This window comes from Melampsora larici-populina (assembly GCF_000204055.1).
Source record: "Melampsora larici-populina 98AG31 unplaced genomic scaffold MELLAscaffold_12, whole genome shotgun sequence".
Taxonomy (NCBI): Eukaryota; Fungi; Basidiomycota; class Pucciniomycetes; order Pucciniales; family Melampsoraceae; genus Melampsora; species Melampsora laricis-populina.
This window is the reverse complement of record NW_006768776.1, coordinates 986,382-1,004,332: the sequence shown is the minus strand read 5'-3', so window position 1 is coordinate 1,004,332 and position 17,951 is coordinate 986,382. Positions and strand designations below refer to the sequence as shown.

Genomic DNA, 17,951 nt, shown 5'->3' with positions numbered 1-17,951 from the left:
CAAAGGATTCAATCAGAGTTCAATGAAAAAAAAACACATCCTGGGGCGCTTTGTAGGCATGCATTATGACTTTGGGGACTTGAAAAGAAGTATGCATTATGGTTTTTGACATAATTATGCAATTAATGACAAAATTGGCCCGCACCAGCTGGGTGGAAACCAAAACTTATGCATTTTGGCTGGTTATGCATGTGCGCGGGTATGCATGTGCGCGGGTTTGACTGTATGACGCTACTATGACGCAGTATACAATTCAATTGACATTCTGACATAAAGGGGTACTACCCTGTTTTACCGCAACCTACAAAGTTTAAACCGAACGATCGTCTTCGTACCACCTGCCATCTCAGGCCATCTCCTTACCCTTCCCTCGAATATTGCGCTCATACACCATAGTTCAGCGATGTCCACCCAACATCACGGCTCGGCTGACTTGCGCGGGCCGTCTGTCACTCCGAACTACCCGCTACGCGAGCCCTTCCCTCGAGCCAATCGTTTCAGGTCAGCTCAAATTGCATGAGAAGACAGTTTTCAGGATGGTGTTCATGAGATTATATCTTGTGATTCAGAAACATAACCCTATCCCATCTGGACAACTTCGAAGGGGGAGACTATGCCGAATATAACATCACCTCTGTCCTTTTCGAGGGTATGCTTTCAACTTCGGATTACTGGTTAATACAATAGTGAGCGTGCCTTGGTTGAATACTTTGTTTAAACGTTTCTGCGAGTAGGTCGAGATGGATCCGAATCAGCTGTTCAGCTCGAAGTTTGGTCAGCCCCCGGTACAACTAAGCCTACCTTTGCGGAAGCTGTCAAGCAAAAGTATACTAAGATTGGCGTTGGTATGTCATGAGGCTAAATACTATTGTCGGTGATTGAAGAAGTGTCTTAGTCCACTTTTTCCTGATGAACGCAGGCTTCGAGTTTGGACCGAGCTGGGTGGGTTTGCACGTTTGTAGGAAATTGTGAACAAATCTTCATACTTATCGAAGTTGAATATTATGTGCAGACCAACCATTGGATTCGTGCAACATTGAATGTGAAGAGCGAATGGCGAGACAAGGAAAGAGTGCAGTTTGAATTCGACCCCGGGTGAGCGGTCTACCTTTCACTATTCAAGGGTCACTGCATTTTGCTCGACACCGATCTTTTTGGAGGAGACTGAGACTATATTTTCTTCAGCTGTGAAGCCATGATCTTTACCACCGAGGGTTTGCCTTTGCAAGGTATTTAAAACTCACACTATCAGACGAGCCATTTTCCTGGGACTTGGAGAGGACAGTTGACTGATCAAATCCGCCGATCTCAAGGCATCACGGGCGGCCACGGAGGAGAACGCAGGGTCGAATTCATCATTCCAAAGGTCGATCGACATCTTCCATTGAGACTTTATATCGAGGTATCTGCCAATGGTCAGTCATTCAGTGTCAATCAATCCTCGCCAGTTTGCCTTATTTTTCATACCCCTTTTCTAGGCCTATTCGGTGTGCCAGATGAAGGAAAACCGATTCATATCAAGAAATATTACAAATTAGAGTCTGCCGATATTGTGGTACCAAGACAAGAGGCCTGGCATCTCATGTGGGATATGCGGGTAATCAGAGGTATACTATGACTTCGATCTCCCTACGTACATTTTTGATCATTGATTGTCCTGACATGTCTCTCTCATTCAAGATATTACCAAGAGTTTGCCGGTGACCAACCCATCTTGTCTTAAAGCACAATCAGTGGCAATGGAAATCTCTAACACCTTCCGAGCGGATGATCTGTCGACTATTGCGACGTGTCGTAAGATAGCAGAAAAGGTTTTAGGGAAAAATTGGAGCAGTCAAAGTCCCTACCAGGAAGATCATGACTGGAACCCAGATGAACAAAGAGACGGCGTGCCAGTCTTAGGGATTGGTAACTGTCATATTGACGTACGTATCACCCTGACTATCACATTCATTGTGTGGTCAAAATCTTACATGAGTTTATCTCAGACGGCTTGGCTGTGGCCATTCTCAGCCACTCAACAAAAAGTTGCCCGATCTTGGTCTACTCAAATAGATTTGATTCAGCGATATCCAGAATACAATTTTGTTGCATCTCAAGCGCAACAATTCAAATGGCTTGAAGAGCTCTACCCTCAACTGTTTTCAAAGGTGAGGCGTGAAATCGAGAACGGTAGATTCCACATCGTTGGTGGCAGTTGGGTCGAACATGACACCAATCTTCCTAGTGGAGAATCACTTTGTCGGTAAGTCTACCATTGTGACATAATTTAGCGATCTTTTTGCGTGTAAGCACTGACACATTCGACATTCTCCTCTGTCGCCTCGCTCAGTCAATTTTCTTATGGCCAAAGATACTTCAAATCAAGGTTTGGTAAAACTTGTGATGTGCTCTGGCTACCGGACTCGTTTGGGTATGGCTCTCAGATCCCTCAGATCTGCCGCTTAGCTGGTATCTCTTGTTTCTTCACTCAAAAAGTTTGTAACTCACTGTTCCGACAGATCCCTCTGGTCCCAAGTTTTTTTCTGATCGTGTCCTATCCATTTGTGTTTCAAAGCTTTCCTGGTCTCAATTCAACAAATTCCCGCATTCAACATTCAATTGGATTGGTATCGATGGCACTCAAGTTTTAGGTTTGTAATCACAGATCCGCTCCTGAGTCTCACCGGCCGAGTCCTCATGCTAGATTGTAACTTCTAAACAGTGCATATGACACCCGTTGACACGTACAATTCTCAAGCCACTGTAGGTGATGTGATCAAGGTGAGTGATATAACTATAGTTTGGGTTGATCAGTCTACTCACACAGCTCTTTGATCCCCAGGCCACTTCAAACCATAAAGACCTTGAATGGTCAGACAAATCCCTGTGAGTGGGTCTCTGACTGCCTCAATGGCTGTAAAAAATCTCACGACAATTCTTTGTGGGTCCTCAGACTTGCGTTCGGAAACGGCGACGGAGGGGGTGGGGTGCGTTGAATTCCCATCTGATGTTGTCATTTTTTATGGATGTCGTTGGTATGAAGATTCTGATTGCACGTGCGTCATAGCCGCTTGCACCCATGTTGGAGAGTCTGCGAAGAATTCGAGCCGCTGCAAATCACGCCCCGGCTTCAGGTATCCCCAAAGTTACATTGGGTAGAGTAAGTGAACCATTATCTTTTATACGTCTTGTGGTTCGATCATATTGATCCCTCTTGATATGCAAAACTACAATAGTCTGTGTCAGATTTCTTCAAAGAGATTCTGCATAACACGCGCGGAGGCAGGGACCTTCCGACCTGGCGAGGTGAGGTAAGCAACGAAAGACCCACAACCTTGGCACCAACTTCGTTATGGTCGTATGCAGAACTGCATCACTGACGGGTGATTTGGAGTTCGATGTCTAGCTGTATCTAGAGTATCACCGAGGAACTTACACTTCTCACGGATCAATAAAACGTCATAATCGCAAGTCGGAGGTGATGCTACGCGAAATTGAATACTTAGCTACGCTAGCTTCGATATCACCTGATCGCAATGGATATGAATATCCTAAAGATACTCTCGATAGCATGTGGGAAACAGGTGTGTATATTTCTGTATCATCATATCATCTACTTTGAAACTGAATGATCCTCATTCTGGCTGCCTTGCCTTGCGTTCAGTTCTTCTTTGCCAGTTTCATGACGTTTTGCCTGGAAGCGCCATCAACATGGTTTACGCAGATGCTGAGAAAGTAGGCAGCATGATGGATTCTCTACCGAGGCTGTATAACGACTATACATATGCTAATGACAATTGCTTAATCACAGATGTACGCCGAAGTGGCAAAGAAGGGTGCTGCGTTGCTAGAGGAAGCACATCAAGTCTTACATCCAAAAAGTTATCCCTTGGAGTTTTTGTCTAATGCCCCCAACAAGATTGGGTCAAGTATCGCCATCAACACGTTATCCTTTCCGCGCCAAGAGGTGGTCAAGATCCCTCTTGAGCAGTATGATGGAAGATCTGCGTTTTCAGTCAGTGATAGCGAAGAGGATTCGTGCTTTGTGATTGCAAAAGATGGAACCGGGAACGGTGTGATGGAATTCGTCTCGCTGTCTACCTATCGTGAAAAGATCACTCCAGCCACTGGTGAGTTCCGAAAAGATCGATGGACAATCGATTGAGAACTGGTCTCTATGAATACTTATGATTACGTATATCAATAGCATGCACGGCTTATGGGGCCGACGGAGAGTTGTACTATATACTTGCCAATGCGTTTTTGACTGTCTGGATTTCCCCCAAGGGTCAAATCACAAGCGTCACAGACACTACTTTAGGGTGAGTCAGGATGATCGAAGGCTGCTAGTTTATATTTACAAAACTCATGTCGAACGTCATCATCTAGTCGTCAGATCCTACTGCCCGACTCGAAAGCAGGCTTTGTCATCTTCCAAGGTACGCGCTATCTCAAACTTGAACTCCATTAAAAAACACGACTGAAAAAGCGCGCGTCGTTTTTTAGACCAGCCAATCAACTTCGATGCTTGGGATGTTGATATTTTCCATTTGGATACCAAGGAAAGCATACTGGCAAGTTCGATTGAAGTGACTGAAGCCAAGGGCCTGCGAGCAAGTCTTGTAGTTCAGTATGAGTTTGGCAAGTCTAAGATCTTGGTAAGTGATCTCTCTTGTTGAGTGAAGTATAGGTAATTGATTTTGAACCCGCGTAAACAGTCAACTATCTCCCTCGATGCAGTTCCTGGCTCATTGAAGGATGATGCAATGACCATGCTTCGATTTGATGTTATTGCGGATTGGCATGAACGTCATCGGTTCTTGAAATTCGAGCTACCGCTTGATATTAATGCCGATCAAGCCACTTATGAAATTGCTTTTGGTACACTGAATCGTCCTACTCATAAGAATACAACTTGGGACGAAGCTAAATTTGAGGTTTGCGGACACCGATTCGCTGACTTATCCGAGTTTGGATATGGGGTGGCATTATTGAATGATTGCAAATGTGAGTGGGTAGGACTTGGGACTAACTTGACGGATTATATGCTGATAGACTAAATCAATGCCATTCAGATGGGTACTCGTGCGAGGGATCTTATCTTCGTCTATCTCTTCTTCGATCAGCAACGAATCCTGACCCACAACAAGATCAAGGTCATCATAGATTTTCATTTGCAGTCTTACCTCATCGAAGTCATTTCTTAGAGAGCAACGTCCCACAAGCAGCTTTAGCATTTAACAACCCACTTCATTTGAGATTTATGGAGAGTGGTGCCATGATCAAGTCTTCCATTTTGAATGACGCATTTCAACTCGAAGGTCGGGGTGCACGAAATGTATTCTTAGATACCGTCAAGAGAGGAGATGATGATACATTTGGATTTCATTCTCATAAGGAAACAAAGTCCGTGGTCTTGAGGTTGTACGAAGCATTTGGAGGATCAACAACCTTGGATTTGATCACGTAAGTCCGATTGAAATCATCATCACACAAAGTCTCTTTTCTGGTATTGATGAAAGATACAAACCATGAATCTTTTTTAGGAAATTACCTGTCAAAGAAATTTTTGTGGTTGATATTTTAGAGAGATGGGTGGAAGCTGTACCATTAGTTGAATATGTTGATGGAGGTCAAAAAGTAGAGCTCAAGTTTAAAGGATTTGAGGTGAAGACGTTGAAATTGTTATTGATTGATGAATAGGCAAAAGGAACTGGGTAAAATGAAATAGAGGTGAAATAATTTTGCTCATGTATTATCCCAATGGTTTTCCTTCTTCATGGTGTTTGGTAAAAGAATTGTTGGCAGAAGTTGTAAAATGATCAATTGATGATTTGTAAAAGGGTTTAAATCTGCCCTTTTTTGTTGTTGTTGTTCTTCTTGTAGTATTGCATTCTACTTATAGATTCTAGTGATCTGTTCAGTTGTGTGCTTGGGGCTCAGTGATGTTAATAACCCATTTCTACAATTTATTTATGGAAACAATCGCACAAAATGAAGGTGATGTGATCAAAACATAGACTGTGACATCGAGTATGATTACCAAGCTGGGAAGTTTTGAAAGCTGCTTGAGATACCATCAAGGGCAGACTGGGCCGAAATTCTGAAGACAATCAAGGAGGATGTATGTTCCAACCAGATTTTACATATTTCATAACCGGACGCGGTTTTCAGACATCACCTCGAGCATTATGGAGTTTGGGGCAAAGGCCTGGCGGTATCTCATATCTTGATACCTCATGATCACAATGTATGACTTCTAGGTTCTGATCCCCACGCCTGTCCACTCATCTGAATTCTTATGAAGATGAACAAATCAAAATCACTTTAAATTTGATCCCTTGTGGAGAAAGAAATCTTCTGATTCGGTCTTACACTTCAGGAATCCGTCAAGGAACTCAACTTAAGTTGTAAATTTAAACAGGTTTTGTGTCATTTGTGCTTGCATCTTTTTCCTCGTTAAAGCACTTACCAGTACAGCTTGAGTAACTTGGGGGAAGGGGGGAGGCACAAGATCAAATGATTATGTAGTCCAAAGAGTCAGTAGTAATTTTCCACTCTGACGCCAGAAGATCCGTCCTCAAGGCCATAAGACACGGATTGGTCAGTCAGTCATTCACTCGCAAAAAGAGACACTATGACATTGCATTTGCCTAACACATTAAACACCTTTGCTACTGACAACAGTCATCACAATGCTGTAGGTCTGAACGTTAACAGTGTAGAGTGGCATTACAAGGAACGCATGTAATCCTCCGTCTCTTTGTCGCACGTCTCAACTTGCTTGGAATCGGCATAAGTGTCATAAAAGACTACCATGATTTTCAAGTTGTCATCCGCGCTAGGTGGAGGAGGGTTGCTTTTCTATAAACCGGTATCGTTTTCAAGATAGTTTGAGTTAAATTTTGATATGCAGTAGAGAGAAGTACACAAGACTTACAAGGTTAACAGGCCTGGTAACCTCACAATTTTCGCTGATCAAAGCCCCATAGTAATTTCTGACCATTGAGGCTGAGGAGCTGACAGAAGAAATCATGTGTTCATATGGACCTCGAATAATCAAAATGAGCTCGGGTCATTGGGCACTCACTCCTGGAACATGGCCGGTTGTCCGTCCAATGTTTCGACGTACATCTGTGTGAAATGAGTCAATCATACAGTCAATTCAATACGTTCTAGCTTCTCAGTTGGCTCATTAGACGTCATACTCACACCCAGGTTTGAGAAGTAAACACATGAGGCTGGGCGCGAGATCAGAGCGGTGATCATTCTAATCAAGTTGCCAGGAATAAAGCTTGGTCAGTTAATAGGATTGGAGAAGCGAGGAGAATCTGTTGCAAAACCAGAAGGAGAGAATTTGACTAACTTTCCAAATTCTTTTAGATCGAAATTGAATGGCTTCCCTGCTCGACCAGGACAGACTGCCGGGTTACTTGGGGCTGTCGAGCGCTTGGAAAGTTCCTTTGGGTGTATCGATTCCAGACCACTCGAGCCACGTCCTTCTAAGTGACGATTGGATTCAGGATAACCCATTACAAATAAGACTTGTAATAGGAATCCAAGAATGATAGACCACTTCATAATGACGAGACAATACGCTTGCGCAAATTAGGAAATTATTCGAGGTTGAATATGTTGCAAACTTTAAAGTAAAAAGGATTGGAAAGATGTGAGGTTCAATTTTTGAGCCGAACACCGCGGAACCCTGTATTGCTCCACTAGTAGTCGAATTGAAGGGGACAAGGAGAACGACTACTACAGTCTAACCCGCGCTAATGCATAATTTGGGGAGACTCACTTTCCTATGCAATTAGACGGGTTATGCTTTTTGACCTACACCCCCAAAATGCATAAAAATATGCATTTAGATTTTGGGGTGTATTGCATAGAATTATGCATTAGTACGGTTATTGTATTACCCCACCCATATGGGACAAGAGAGGGTGAAGGTGGGAAAACTTCAGTAAGAAAGTGTTTAATTTTGAGGACATTTGTTGTCTATTTAGTACGATATGTACAGAAAGAAACAAAAACAATTGTTTTCAAGAACATGCTTTATCAAGTACAATGTGTTACAAAAAACAGTCAACAAACAATAACTTTTGAGGACTTGTGCTTATTTGGTACGACATGTACAAAAAGAAAGAAATTGAAGTATTTTTGAAGGCTATCGATAATCAAGTGTTAGATATAGTCACACGTTGGAAGAAATCAGTTATTGCCACTTGTTTTTTGTTACCAAAAAACAGCTCGGACTCAAGCATCTCGGCATACTTCTGCAAAGAGTTGTCCAATTTGAGACCAGAAGCTGTACCAGTGCCCTCTATGTGAGCTAATTCCTTGTTTTCAGTAGCAGACATGATGAAAAAAGATGCAAATTGATCTAAGGGAGCCGAAGATCGTGTGAGGTGGGTGATATCACTTTGCTGATCATTCCAAAGCACAACTGCTGTTGCTTTTTGTCAGTATCACCACCACATCACTGGGTTTGACCTATGCAATACCGCTTCCAAGATATAATTTTTTTTGCTTTGACCCTATGCATCATGCAATATGCAATTAAAATCTTGTTTTGGCCCGCACCAGCGTGGTGGAGACCAAAACCTATGCATTTTGGCTGGATATGCATATGCGCGGGTATACAACAGCGCGGGTTAGACTGTAGTGGAGTTCCCCTGTTAACAGCCGCGCTCAGAGACGACTTGTTAAACCCGACCTCAAACAAGTCCTCCGGAGAAATTTTTTTGAAATTCACCACCACAACTTAGCCAAATCCTGCTTAAGACCCCCTACAGGTCAGCACCGCATGTAACATCGGGTTTGTACCCGATAACTGCTCATACGGGCCTGTCACCAATCGGCCTAGCTTCGGCCTTGTTCTTGCTCAGCAAACTTCTCAGCAAACTTCGCTCACACTTTCACAAAATCTCAATAAATTTCTCACATCTCATCATCAAATCATCAAGTTCAAAGAATGTATGTATAAATTGTGTTGTTGAAATGTATCTATCTAAAATGAAGTCTGTCGAAACAAAAGAAAATGTATTTGGGGGAACACGCCGCCAAGGAAAGGACATCTTATAGTTCTTAAAGAGTATCTTGAGGTTCAACAAAGAACAGCCAATTTACATAAGGGGTTTCTTTATCAAGCCAACCTCTACAGATTCTGATGGTCTACTTTGGAGTCAGACAGGCAAAAACAGATAGCAGAGTTGCACGACTTTATGTGTCGATCAAAAGTGTGGATGGAAACTTCTCAGCGTTATGTACAAGTTACAATGAAATAAGCTGTTGATCTGATTGTTTTTGTGCTGCAAAAGCAAAAATGATCTGAATGAGTTTTGAATCCAAATCGAAGATAAACAAAAACTTCGTTATGAGAAAGTGACGACCACACGGCATCTCACTTTGTCTGAAATGTGAATGGTTCTGATGAATTGCTCCTTTGATTTGTTTTTAGATCGGTTACGGATTGCATCACCGGTGGATTACATACGACTAATTTCAAGTTCAAAACAAACACATCTTTGGAAACAACGATTTGAGTTACTAGTTTGAACAAAAAGAATTGTAACATAGATTGCTAAACTGATGTGAGACAAGAATGGACAGGGGAAGCTCAATTAGATGATGTTCGATTCATTTGTGTTATCATTAACATCCCCAAGCCGCTCTTCATCCTCCTCTTCGAGAACGGCATCCCGTTTTCGCTTGTTATTCTTGCCGAACTTGTACTTGAATACAAAGCCTGGAATTGGGGTGAGCAATACCGGGTGAGTGACAAGATCTTTATTGACCAGTCGAGCTTTCTCTTCAGTGACGGCGGAATTTGGATTAGTAATCCAAATCTTGTACACAGGATCGGATGGTTCGTATTGCAACTTGAGACCTTGTTCGGCAAGGCGAGCTTCGCAATTTGACCAAGTCCAGATATCTTGAGGCTTGTTTGAAGCTTTTGTAGCTTCTCCTGAAAACAAAAGTCGTGTCAGCAACTGCACAGGCAGTAATAAAACCATGTACTTACGAATGATCTGGTTCAAGTTGGCCTTCAACTTCTCTAATTCAACCCTTGGGCCATCTGAAATAATTTGAAAATTTGACATTAATTGTGATTGAGCAGAAGATTGAGTAACAAGCACTTACTTGCTTGCTTAGGACGCGCAAGGCCTGCAACTGTCTTACCGGTCAAAAAAGCTTGCATCCTTGAAGTAGTGCTTTCACGAGTTGGAGACGAATGAATGTCATAATCCACCCAATCCCATAAGCCAGGTGTGGTCGACATATATTGAAAGCAGTGCTTAGAAAGGTGGGTTGAGACAGCTGTGATAGTGAATTGAGCCGGATGAATTTGAGACATATTGTTTGCCTAAGAGCCACGCAGTTGACCGTTAGTTGATCAGTGTCACACAAAAAGGTGAAAAGAATGAATAGGAATATGTACTTACCTTCTGGATAAAGCTAGCCACAAACTCATCGCATTTGATTTTGGAATGCGCCAGGTCATGGCTTTTGGTGCGGAAGCCATTCTTGCGGGTCTCCTCATTGTTCGATCCTCGGATAATCTTAAGTAAGCCTTTGTGAGTTGGACGATTGTCGGGTATTTCATCTGGATTAACCCCATCGATGTTGTCGATGTTGTCGATGTTGTCGATATTGTCAATATTGACCTCTGCTTCAATATCACCAATATCACATGCCTCGCCAGCTTTGCGAAACTGATCTTGCTCTTCTTTTGTGTAACTTGCCCATAGTTGACGTACTAGTTCCCTCGAGACAGGATTAAGAGGACCTCCATCTGTCCATAACAAGAACTTGGCTTTCAGTCCGAAGTCAGTATTAAGATTGTGAATTGAGCTGTACTCACTTTGTCGATAGATATCTGAGACTGCCTTAGATTTTATGAAATAGTCATAGTTTCTTGAAGCCCTAAAGGATGCACATTTTCCACTTCAAGAAAGAAAGATAGACGTCAGAAGTTTAATCTAACAGACTTAATAGTAGGATGAAGAGCACCTCACATCTCGTTTGAGGCCACGTCTTGTGATATTCCAAGGTGGATGCACAAGATGGCAAGGAGCTTCTCGGTCGAGTTGTGAAAATCCCTTAGAATTTGTCTCTTCTGTAATGATGGAGCCCCATGACCTCGACCGCGAGTATGCTGGTCAGCAAGCGTCCTAAGCTGCGAGGCATCCAACGCATACAATTCAGTTACAGTAAGTTCAGCTGGAAGAGAGATATTATCGGGTAGACGTTGGGCTGGTGTTAGAAACTCATCCAAGAGCGCTTTGTTGCTTTTAGCAACTTCGTCTTCACGGTTAGCATCTTTGTTAGCTTTGTTTTGTGATGAACTCTTTGATCGAGATGCAGATTTCTTTGTTTGTGAAGATTTCTTTCCTGCTGGCTGGGACACGGTAGAGAGTCCTCTCGAATTGGATGTTGTTGAATTTCTCAAACCCAAAGGTTGAGATTCCAAGTGCGGAAGTAGGGAAGAGTCTATATGAATTGGTGCTGATGCCCGTTGAGGTTCCGGAACCGAGATTTGATGATTTTTGTAGATGTTTAAAGTTGAATCAAATTGATTTGGTAGGCTTTGACCTAGTTGAAGGTGAGTATGTTGATTTATACTTGCGTTTGGTAAGCTGTGAGTTTGTTGAAGCTGATTGTTTTGATTGTGTTGATTTAGACTTGGCCGATTATCGATCATTGGAGGTTGTGGAACTTGATGATCTTGAAAGAAATCATTAATTCCACGCTGAGCCTCTTGAACACGATTGATTTGATTGATATCAGCTTGAGTAGTAGGTCTTTGAAAAGGTCTATGAAATAAATCTTCATAGCTTTGTTCTGAATACCGCTGATGTTCAAGAGGGGCTTTTTGTTGTAAGGCTGCCATAAGTGATTGCTGGTCTATAATCTGACCTTGCCTTGAGTCTTCCATCTGTAAATCAAATCCGGTGAAATCCTGATGTGTTTCTTGATTACCGGCACGTAGGATTGATAATAAAGTTGGTGAGGCTTGTTGTATGCTGTTGTATGTGGTGGTGGTGGGGTGCATTACTCCAGTTTTTTAGAGCTTGGGGCGCGTCTTGTAATTCAATTGGCGCCATTCTGAGTTTTATCTCAAATTCCAATTCAATTGGCGCAATTCAGACTTTTATCTCAAATTTCGATTAAAATACACGATATTGAAGAAGTTATAATGTGTGCTATACGCACACCTTTGGCCACTAATACGGGAAAAACCTTGTGCTTGGCCTTCTGTTCTGAAATATGTAAGTGAATATGATACTATGTTATCATACTATGTGATAAATATTGATTCAGTTGACATATTTCAGGTAAGAAATCATTCATCAATTTGAATGAATATTGACTATAAGACAAAGTGAGAATGTCCTCTGCTTTTACCACGTGAACTGTAGAAGTCCCGCAAGTCTTTGAGAGCCCCAACTATGTGGGGTTTAAAGACACAATAAAGGATTACCAGATCTAAAAAGAAACAATCACTCATTCAATTATTGGTATGTTGATCTGATTTGAAATTTGATGAGATGATCATAGCATTGAGTGTGGCCAGCATCTTGTTGTGCTATTAAAGACATGCCAATGTTGATTAACAGTTATTTGATAATTTAAATTGATAATGGTATTAAAGAGTTATTCAGTGGCTGTAGCTTTGAATGATGTAACTCATGCAGCTATTCAACATTGGCTACAAGTTTGAGTCTTGATGGCAAATCAACATGAGATATAAAGAGGCCACGTATTATATATGTGTTGTGGATGTGATGTGGTGGTAGATTCAGAAGGACTTGATATATGCGGATATATTTCTCTCATTAACTTCAATTGTACAAAACAATTGGAGTGGTTATTAAGAATTGTATCCTTGTGAGACAGCATGAGCACCCCGCACCCCGCACGCCGGGTACGAGAGGTGTGTAGGGGGTTATACCTTTGTGCACACATGTCATAAGGTAAATGTTAAGATGCAGTATTACAGTTTTGATAGTAGCAGAGAGAATGAGCCAATTTTTAAGTTATTTGACCCAACAATGAAAAAGTTATTGGACTTTGAATTATATGCATAGTATGAGCAAAAAATCCTGGACAGAGCAGACCAATATGGTTATGGACAGCGCCACACATGTGATAAGCTCTATATGGTAGTATTTTTAGAGAACACACATATTAGCTGACAAAATGGTCCAACTTTTAACTGTTTTGGACAAAAATTGACCAAGTTATTAAAGATCTTGTCCGTGGGGGTCAGAATGAGGAAAATGTGCTGAAAATGAGATAAAAATGCACATGTATCTTTTTTCACAATTTTCATAGAGCTGTTATGATAACATATTCTGAAAGGCCTAGAGTAAGTGGAAAAAATGAGCCATACAAGAAGGTATTTGGACAAAAACTGAAGAAGTTATTAAAAATTCACTCCATTTTACTCAAAATGTGCACATGTTGTGTGACTAGCAACATCACTCCTTGTGTTACGCACTTGAGCAAGATGGAGTGAAATTTTTATAACTTTTTCAGTTTCTGTCCAAATTGCTTAAAAAGTGGCTCATTTTTTCCGCTCATCCTAGGGCTTTCTGAATATATTATCAAATCAGCTCTACGCCATGCTCAACAAAAGTTATAACTACATATGTCTCCACCAATTTGCACATTTTCCCTATTCTGACCCCTATGGATCAGATCTTCAATATCTTTGTCGCTTTTTGTCCAAAGTGCTTAAAAGCTACACCATTTTGTCCGCTAATATGTGGGCTTTTTGAAAATACTACCATGTTTACCTTATGGTGTGTGTGGCCTCCTCCTTAACCATGGATCTGTTTCCTTGTCCACCACAATTCCTTCATACTACACATATAATTCACTTCTCAATAAGTTTGTCTTTTGTGGTTGAAATAGCTTAAAAAGTGGCTCATTCTCTTCACTTCTATAAGGACTTTTATAATATATAATTATAATAATTATATGATATGTGTGGTAGAAGATATAACCCTACACACCCTTCCCGCCAAGCGCAATGGGGTGCTCTGAATGGAATTTGAACATATCAATCAATGAAATACTTGAATCAAGTTTATACCATAATTTAATAAACCTTAGAGTCTCATTGAATATGTTTTCAATATTGGTACTTCTAAATCCAGGACTTAGGGTTGTAGTACCTACATATGGGCTTCAGCATGCACCCAGATCAGCTGTATCCATCTTGAAAATGGATGTGAGACCTCGGCTGCAGAGCTATCAGCTAAGCTACAGTCATATTGAGCTTTGTTTCAAGACCTGATAGCTTAACAACTTGGCAGTGCCTGATAATGTTCAAGTAGGTATATTTGGCTCACTTTGATTTTCACATACGATAAAGGCAAAGATGTTACATGATATCTCCTACAATCCAATTACACTTTCTCAACAACTCGAATTTCACATGTATAGTTTAACATTCAGGTAACAGACAAATCAGAAAAAACATTGAGCGCCTCATAAACATCCTCCTCTTCCAAATGAATTTCTCCATTGCTTTCATCTAAGTCATCATGAATATTTATAACTACCTCTGGTCCTAGCTCATCCGGTAGTACATCATCAGCATCTTGAATCTCCATCTGATTAGCATCATTGTTCAAATTACTGATAATACCTGGGTTCAATTCGATCGCACGATTTGAATACATATGTTTTATTTTCCGAACCTGATCACACCAAATGATTTTGAGATCACCATCGCCATCTTGAGGTGGTGTGCTTTGAAACACCTCGATCAGATTTGAATTCCACAGCACTTGCAAATTTAAAACGTGTACAAGCTTCTCATTGATGATCACTTGTGCCGCTGAAATCTTACCTGGTCCACTGAGTGAACTTAGAGCTGGATGTTGGACCAAGCAAAGGTCCATTCGAAGTTCCACCTCATTATTCTGTGATTGAAGTTGAAACAAATAACTATAGAGAGAGTTGTGCAAGTCTATTGCCCACCTCATTACTCTCCTGACTTCCCATCCGATTCGGCGAATTTCTTCACTAGCCCGATCAAAGTAGGCAATTTGTTGCATCCCATACTGTGTGTCACCATCGATTGCCCAAGGTTCCCGTCTGTTGGTGAACAAGCCATCGTTCCAGAATGTGTGATCAAAGTCGATTTTTAACAATTCAGGGTAGGTGATGTTTTCTGGTTGAGATCGATGTGGAGATGTGATTGAATATGTACTTAACATCTTCTGATAATTTTCTAGTTTTGTTTTCAATTTAGCTGCCTGATCGCGAAGTGTCTTGAGTAGAGGTGTCTTGTCGTTGTAGCCTGTAGATAGATGAAGGAATATTGATCTTTAAAAAGAGATTTCCGAGGTATTTGAGGCCAAGAAATCACTCACCGATACTTGAATTTCTCCCATCGCGTCGGCTTATATCCAATGGACGTTTCTGTTCGCAAATTGCCAGAAACTGATCACGGACCTCTTGTTTAGTGAACCAGATCTTCAAGATCTGGTCTTGTTCGTGAGCTAAAGATATACTATCCAAGGTCAATGATAATTTGGTTGAGTGAGTGAGATTCAAAAAAACATACCTTCCAGATTGTTGAGAATCACTTCGGAACCAATCTTTGCACACTGTTTTTCAATTTTCTTTTTGTAAGTATTATGTTCTCGTAACCTAAGAATCGCTTCTTCAGCATCTTCCGCATCTTGATCCCTTGAGAAATTGTTCTCATTAGTTTTATGTTGTTTATAGTACCAGATGAGCTTTAATTGAACTTACCACACATTCTGAGCCATCTCCTCGTAATATAATAATCGGCCTAGTTCCAATTTTTGTTCTTCTTTTATATGGCACCTCTTCTGTTGAGAATTGCGCTCAACAAGCCACTGTTGACGCAGAAAATCGTGGGTGTATCGGATTGTAGGAAAAAGGGAACTTCGTCTGCTCAATAAGTTGGTAAGAGCTGTTCTAGCTTGACAAGATACTGTTTGAGCATTCCGTAGCCTGCGTAAGAGCCATTTGGCTATGGTGGATCAAATTGAAAGTAAGTTATTGATCAGCATTTGGGTTTTAACATATTCTTACATACCTGTTGACATACATGTGATCTCCACATAAAAACAGGTCCTCCAGTTGATGTTGAGTAGTCGATGAAGACGGGTTGAGATACGGTTGATAGCCACGAGTGCGGACAAGAAAGACCAGAACCTTTCAAGTCCTTCACCATCAGATAATCCCCAAAAGTTGTTGAATCGGGGATTGTACATCACTTGACAGGCCCAGTTGTGCACATAGGCATGAAATACAGATGTGCCAAAACTAAGTCTTTGGCAGAGATTCTCAAGAAAACCTCTCTGAATGTACAAACCTATCAGCGATCTATGTAAAAATCGATAGAATAGCCAAACTTACCTTTTTGATGTGTGCTTCCAATTGACACCCAATATCATACAAAACTCCAACCTGGATTTCGGGCAAATCCGTCAATAAATTCTCCAGGATGCTTAACGGGTAGTACAGCCTATTTGAAGCAAAAGATTAGATGAATATCAACCCAACTGACAAACAATTGAGCGAAGTAACTCACTTTTCGCCAGTTCGGTAGATGTTGGCTAATTTGAGGGGTACATCATGTCGACATGTACATCCAAAGAGGCCCGTATCATCGCTTCTCTTCCACGAGGTAGAGTTTCGAACATCGTTTGCTGCAGTGTGCGAGTCAGCACACGCACTCTGAATGTGCGTCAAATTAGTAATTAATAAATTGGTATAATTTGATGAAATTGATCGAAGACTCACCTTTATATCCTTGACTTGAGTTTCAGTCAAATTCTGTATAATTTCATTCTTCTTCATACACGAGGGCTTAATAAAAATATCAGGATACTCTTCTTCTGTTGGATTATCCTTGCTAGATCGGGTATAGTGACGATGTTGAAAATTACCGTCTAAGGCAATTATAACATCTGGCTCTTGAGGTGAGATCTTTGTTTCATTGATGGCTGGACCAAAACAACGTGCACATTGGTCCGCCAAAAGCTGAGCGTTGGAAAGCTTCAGGCCTTCCTTATAAATCCGTTTAGTGCAGAGAATTATAGCTTGATGCATATCAACTGATTGTGTAAATTGCTTTCTCAGATCTCGATCGTGAATAAGAGACTCGTATTTGGTGTTTTTGGGTTTCATATTGGTATTGCTTCTATCGCTTCGTGATTTGAGAAATCTAAATAATGCATTGACAAATCCTGTGCTGGCTACAACAGTCTCGTTCCACAGGTGATGATGAAATTGTAAGAGTGGGATTGAGAATGCTGTCTTTGGAAATTGAGGTGAGCTCGCGATATACCCGTAGTGTAGGAGCCGTACTGGTCTAGGCATACATGAACAGAATATGATTTTGGCTTGAAAATGAACTTTTGATTGAGCATAGAGGTCAACCGTTTGTTTGACAAGTTTGGTATTGGTACATTGACAAATGATATTGATATCGAGGTAAGAGGCTTGAGAAGTCCAGTTCTTTGTACAATGCTGACATTCAAGGTAGGTTGCGGTCATATCTGATTCTATGGCGGCCCATTTGAGTTTTTCAAGTCGCCGTTCCTCCGCATTCCAGTACTCACGGCTTTCTTGAGCGAATTTTGTACCAAGAATAGGAATCGAAGGAGGATTGGCTTCAGGTTCGTCACGATGAGGTATAAATTCGGCTGCTGCTGGATCATTGAACAAATCAAAATCATCGTAATGGTGCTGTGGAATTGGCTGGTCATTCGTACCACTTTGGCCAATGCCAAGTGCGTCGGAAATTGATTTAGGAATTACAGGAGGTTTTCGGGGTGGGGTATCTCCTTGTCTTTTGCGTGAGGGTCTTGTCCCAATTCCGGCGAGAACATTAGAGTCACGCTTCGCCTTGCGTGATCGTACCATGGATGGTTGGTTGTAGTGTGGTTAATGCGATGAAGGGATGTGTGGTGAGA

General features: G+C 41.3%; 4 protein-coding genes across 4 annotated transcripts; 1 reads left to right on the top strand and 3 right to left on the bottom strand.

Moving 5' to 3' along the window:
• Positions 1–403: 403 nt before the first annotated feature.
• Positions 404–5,685, top strand: MELLADRAFT_84986 (family 38 glycoside hydrolase; the record flags this gene model as incomplete). Its single annotated transcript, XM_007408470.1, has 24 exons — positions 404–501; positions 570–649; positions 732–845; positions 920–942; positions 1,013–1,095; positions 1,258–1,415; positions 1,479–1,607; positions 1,681–2,245; positions 2,333–2,477; positions 2,558–2,633; positions 2,705–2,763; positions 2,825–2,868; positions 2,936–2,969; positions 3,050–3,142; positions 3,219–3,293; positions 3,389–3,566; positions 3,647–3,717; positions 3,794–4,112; positions 4,190–4,304; positions 4,372–4,421; positions 4,489–4,640; positions 4,701–4,989; positions 5,058–5,448; positions 5,529–5,685. 24 exons carry the CDS (start codon positions 404–406, stop codon positions 5,683–5,685), a joined length of 3,498 nt encoding a protein of 1,165 aa, XP_007408532.1.
• Positions 5,686–6,714: 1,029 nt separating this feature from the next.
• Positions 6,715–7,563, bottom strand: MELLADRAFT_124031 (uncharacterized protein; the record flags this gene model as incomplete). The annotated part of the gene is made up of 5 exons (XM_007408336.1): positions 6,715–6,846; positions 6,923–7,001; positions 7,073–7,116; positions 7,195–7,252; positions 7,349–7,563. The coding sequence occupies 5 exons, from the start codon at positions 7,561–7,563 to the stop codon at positions 6,715–6,717; spliced, it is 528 nt and encodes a 175-aa protein (XP_007408398.1).
• A 2,042-nt stretch (positions 7,564–9,605) lies between these two features.
• MELLADRAFT_84985 (uncharacterized protein) lies at positions 9,606–12,037 on the bottom strand (the record flags this gene model as incomplete). The annotated part of the gene is made up of 6 exons (XM_007408335.1): positions 9,606–9,949; positions 10,007–10,060; positions 10,126–10,348; positions 10,428–10,798; positions 10,847–10,929; positions 11,001–12,037. The coding sequence occupies 6 exons, from the start codon at positions 12,035–12,037 to the stop codon at positions 9,606–9,608; spliced, it is 2,112 nt and encodes a 703-aa protein (XP_007408397.1).
• Positions 12,038–14,444: 2,407 nt separating this feature from the next.
• On the bottom strand, positions 14,445–17,901 carry MELLADRAFT_105162 (uncharacterized protein; the record flags this gene model as incomplete). The annotated part of the gene is made up of 6 exons (XM_007408334.1): positions 14,445–15,298; positions 15,372–15,500; positions 15,566–15,690; positions 15,757–16,000; positions 16,067–16,085; positions 16,777–17,901. The coding sequence occupies 6 exons, from the start codon at positions 17,899–17,901 to the stop codon at positions 14,445–14,447; spliced, it is 2,496 nt and encodes an 831-aa protein (XP_007408396.1).
• Between the last annotated feature and the right edge of the window lie 50 nt (positions 17,902–17,951).